The following is a 5,233-nucleotide window of genomic DNA, read 5'->3' as shown; positions in this document are numbered from 1 at the left end:
AAGGAAAGGAGAACCTTACTCTTTGGGATGCGAAGCTGAGGCCGAAATTCGTTTCGGTTGCCTGAAAAGCGCCGATCGGAAGAGAATGGTTCCTGGTTTGCAAAGGTTTGTCACTCGAAGCGAAAGAAATTTCGGTGACCTCATCTGAAAAATACAAGTTTTTATATGGATTGCGAATCGACGGTTACCACCCCTCGAAACCGAAACGACAGCTCTCTCTCTCCCCGCATTAAATGCGCCCCACGTCGCATTAAGTGCCGTGATAAGAGTCGTCGTTTCGAATGCGTTACATAACCAATGCTATCAAAACAGCGTCGGGCCAGCACACAACGCATTTAATGTGTCTGACAAACGCTTTAACGCGTGCAGAGCGCCTGACAGCGCAGAACCAGGTTCATTGAATCTCTAAGGTACAGAAAGGAGCGTCCATCAGATCCAGGTCGCAAGGTTGAAGATTGTCAGGTCGCTTAGGCAAGGAACTGCGCGAGATCGTGTTCGCCAAGAGTCCTGTGTCGAGCTCATCCCATTCAGGTCGAGGCAACTAGAATCTCAGATGTGACTTAGTTTCCAAGGTTCGATCCTCAAACCTTAGAAACTAGGGGGATTCTGTTATGCCTGGGGAAATAAGGGCTGACGTGGGAAAGTCACGTGAAGAGTGACCTGCTCCCGTCAGAGCAACACGCACACGTCAGACCTGCTACATGATATGGAGCTCACACGAGTCCCTTTCCCCTGCAATAAATCATGCGAAATCAGCTTGGGAAGAGAGCAATGGGACATAAAACCGGATTATATCCTGACAATCACACCAACCCATGGATTTAATGATAATTACACGCTTCAGCTTGATATAAAATGAGGAAGACCCCTTCATTAAAGGGATTCGACCATTTTTACAAAGACTCTCTCTCTCCTGTAAACATATTTACTTTTCATAATTCCTCTGTAAGTCAGTCCGCTTTGCGACCTGACCCACACTAATATCAATACAAATCAGTGGACGTAGGACTTGCTACCTTAGCATCCGAACCATTTTAAAAGCTTTTTCTGCATTTATTTCACTTCGTATATTCATTATCACGTGTTAATCCACCAATCAGTAATACGCACGTGACAATTAGTTGGTGTCAAAAACTAGCATCAATAGTAGCAAAAGTAGATTCAAGGAGATGTAAAGTGAAGAGGGAAATTGGAGTGCGTGGAGAATAAGAGAACGCGGGTAAGAATAGTAGATTCGAGGAGATGGTAAAGCGAAGAGGGAAATTGGAGTGCGTGGAGAAGAAGAGGACGCGGGTAAGAATAGGGAAATTGGGGTATTAGGGATTTGGTTTTAAATTTGGGTTTACATAGGATGGCCTTTTAGTAATTGTTTCTAAAAACATAAGCATTTATTTATTTGATTAGTTATTTGTAACAAACAATTTTAGTCACCATTCCTAACTTTCATGTTTTGTAGGCCACCAATAGCAACTAATATTTTAGTAGTTGCCAAAAATAACATTTTGCAGCTAATGTTGTAATTGCCACTATCAAATTTTGATATCCAAACTTTTTGTAACTAGGGGTGTTATCAAGCCGACCAGAGCTGAGCCGAGTTTTCGGCTTAACGAGCTCGGCTCGTGAGAGAGGAAGAGTAAACGAGCCGAGCCGAGCCGAGCCAGAAACTATGTGGCTCGGCTCGGCTCGATAATGGATCTGACATATTTCGAGCCGGCTCGCGAGCCATCTCCAAATAATTTTGTTTTTTTTATTCAATTTTTTTAACAAAAATTCGGTGGGCAGCAATCTGACTGCCCACCTCCATTTTCTTTTGTTTAAATTATTTATTATTTTATCAATAAAAAATCAAAATCATTTTTTAATATTATTTTCTTCATTCTTCAAAGGTAGAGGGCTCTTCAAATTCTGTTGGCTTGCGTTTCTTTGTTCTCCAATGTTTGAAATTCAAATAAATGCAAATCATAATTTAACTTTGTCTGGGCAGCAGCCATCTCCAAATAATTTTGAAGCTGAATCATGTTCAATATTGACAATGAGAAAATCTAGTTTACAATATTGAAATATGGCAGGCGAATTTAGAAGGGCTTAAAATTGAAGAATCATAATTTAACTTTTCATTAATTTGCTGGGTAGAGGAAGAATTACTAATGTCTGATGCATTTTGTTAAATTTTTCACTTTTCATTTATTTTGTCAAACTGATTCAATTATTTTTCGCCATCCTCAAACAATCAAAATAAATTCCAAATGCTAAATTTTCACTTTTCATTTATTGTTTTTTAATTTGCTGGGCAGCACGCAGGTCTGAATCTGATTGTCTGAATGTCTTCTCATGCCCTCATACATCACCCAACAGTTAAACCTACTTAAAATCAACATTAAATGAAATGCTACTGCAATTAACAATTTGTCATTTAACATACTGTATGTACCACAAATTAAGTTAAGTGAACTAAATATTTTTTGTTTAGTTCACTTGACTTAATAAAGTTTTCACAAAAACAAAATGGGGGATTAGCATAACTATAAATCAAGTGACATCCCCATCCATCAATAATAGCAAAAGATAATTGGTTGTATGTCTATTGTAGCCCCACTCCTCCTACAAACAAATTAATGTGAAACATATTAAGTATAATTGTCATTTTATATAAACCGTAAAGATGAAAATGCAAACCTCAACACAAAAGTAATAAATATAGACCTGCAGAATCCTACTGCCACAACCAATAACTCACGAGTGAATCAACCAATCTGCTGACTCCCATCACCTGATAGAATAGGAAGCTAAATCTCCAAGTGATCCTCATCCTCCTCTTTCTAAGATGAAAAAGAGATAAAAATAATCTATAGGTTAGAATAAAGTTATTTTAAATATAGAATTAAACAAAACATGTAAGCAATGCAACTTACTTTGCACTCTTTCTTTACTCCATTCAAAGTGCGACACCAGTCACATCCACATAACAACATCTCCACCGTAGCTGGTGACAAAGAAGCTCGATAACTATCAATAACCCTGCTCCTAGCACTGAATGCAGACTCTGAAGCAACCATAGTGATCGGGATGGCTAGTATTTCTCGAGCCATCATAGACAATACAGGAAACTTGGTTGAATTTGCCTTCCACCATTGTAAGGCATCGAATGAGTCATGATCCCCTACACACTTATGGCATCCCTCTCCCAAATAACAGTCCAACTCAGATTGACTAGGCTCAACAGTTTCAACCATGTCCAGAAAAGTGCTAAATTCATCCCAGGCCTCAGCTCCCTCAACCGCAGCCACCTGACCAATGGCTCCATGTCCATCCCCTTGTGATGTAGAAGCACGGGCAATAGTCACACCTTGGTTAGCTTGAACATACTCCCCATATAACTCATACAATGCATCCTGGACCGTCACCATATTTGCCCGTCCTTCTGTCTCAGAATACATCTTAGGGAATGCCCACTGAATAACCTTCATTTTCAACCGAGGATCCAATACAGCAGCCACAGACATCAACACATTACATTCCCCCCAATATTTATCAAACTTCTGTTTCATTTCATAAACATTACTCTAATAAAATCATCTTCAGATTCACTTTTACTATCCAACATACATTTCACTACACACGCCTCCTTCAAGAATAAATTAGACGTCGGATAATCACTTCTTGAAATGAGTTTGGTTGAACCACTGAATACTTTCAAAACTTCACAAACTTTCTCCACTTTCTCCCAATCCTCATCACTCGGATTATTATGATAATTGATATCCCTCTCTTTCACTCTTGGAAAAACCTTTTTGAACTTAATTGTCATTGCTAACATTTCATAGGTAGAATTCCACCTTGTTTTACAATGAAGAATAAGTTTCCAATACGACAATTTAAGTTGTTGAACAATCTTAGAAAATACCTTGAATCTGCTTTCTGAACTGTTGATGTACAACACACTCTCATAGATGTCATCAATGATGTGCCTAATTTGATGAAGTCCATCTTGAACAATCAGGTTCAAGATGTGTGCACAAAATCTCACATGAAACAGATTACCTCCAAAAAAGAGTTTCCCAAAAACTTCAAAATTTTCCTTCAAAACCTTAATCGCAACATCATTACTTAAAGCATTATCCATAGAAATAGTATATACCTTATTTTCAATTCCCCATCCCATTAGGCACTTGAAAATGCCATCCGCAATCGCAATACCAGTCTAGGGAGGAGGTAGACGAACAAAGTTAAGGATACATCTATTCAATCTCCAAGTACTATCTATCCAATGCCTGGTCAACACCATATACTCCATCTTTTGATTCCCTGAATTCCATAAGTCTGTAGTCAAACTGATTTTTGTCACAGTCTTCAACAAAGTCTTCAATTTGGCCTTCTCACTTTCATATACCTTCATACAATCTTTTTTACAAGTATGGCGGGAAACCGGAGTCCATCCAGGAATCCCATACTTTATCATATTGTTCAAGCCCTCTTCCTCCACAACTGTAAATGGATGCTCATGCATAAGCACCCAATGGGTGATCAATTCCCTCATTTTCGACATGTCAAACTTCCCACTTAAAGCTGGCAAAATAGTAGTTGGAACATCATTACCGGCACTCGGAAAACTAATATGTTGTTGCCCCATGGAAGCTTTTCTCCTTAAACACTGGCTTAAATGTCTATTGAATTGGGTGGTGCTTCCGGTGGCATTAATACACAACTTGACTTTGCAATGGATACACTCAGCTTTTTTGGTGCCATTAGGGAGTACCATCTCCTTGAACTCCGACCATGCCACTGAAGTCTTCGCTCTTTTTTGCTTTTGAATCGGATTTTGATTTTCATCACCATTGCTACTAATACTTTGCTCCATATTAGTAGTGGTTGCATTCAAGTTAAGGTTACTGCCAGGTGTATTAGTAATTGTATCTTGTATTGCAGGGGTACTTGAGGAATTACCCTCCATTTACAAACCTATAAATGAAAAAAAAATCAACAATTTAATGCAAAACAAATATAAAATAATGACAAACTATTACATTGCACACACATCAAACCAACACATTATACATTGCACACCAATATTAATTGTCAACAATACATCCCAACATTCATTTATTCTTTAATTAGAGACATTGGTTTTGTATCATGTTTGATTAAGTTTCACATGTTATGTTTTGAAATTTGTCTCACTTTCATTTGCAACTCACATGATAACTTATGAATATGATAATATTTAGAATTTAAC

General features: G+C 38.1%; 1 protein-coding gene across 1 annotated transcript; it reads right to left on the bottom strand.

Annotated features, from left to right (window-relative positions):
- Positions 1-2,786: 2,786 nt before the first annotated feature.
- On the bottom strand, positions 2,787-4,951 carry LOC116126813 (zinc finger BED domain-containing protein RICESLEEPER 2-like). Its single transcript, XM_031412487.1, has 5 exons — positions 4,283-4,951; positions 4,139-4,201; positions 3,692-4,078; positions 2,913-3,539; positions 2,787-2,819 (listed from the first exon to the last, which is right to left on the bottom strand). The coding sequence occupies exons 1-5, from the start codon at positions 4,949-4,951 to the stop codon at positions 2,787-2,789; spliced, it is 1,779 nt and encodes a 592-aa protein (XP_031268347.1).
- Between the last annotated feature and the right edge of the window lie 282 nt (positions 4,952-5,233).

This window comes from Pistacia vera, unplaced genomic scaffold, assembly GCF_008641045.1.
Source record: "Pistacia vera cultivar Batoury unplaced genomic scaffold, PisVer_v2 Contig184, whole genome shotgun sequence".
In the NCBI taxonomy this organism is placed as follows: Eukaryota; Viridiplantae; Streptophyta; class Magnoliopsida; order Sapindales; family Anacardiaceae; genus Pistacia; species Pistacia vera.
The sequence above is the reverse complement of the archived record's forward strand: the minus strand, read 5'-3'. Positions and strand labels throughout refer to the sequence as shown.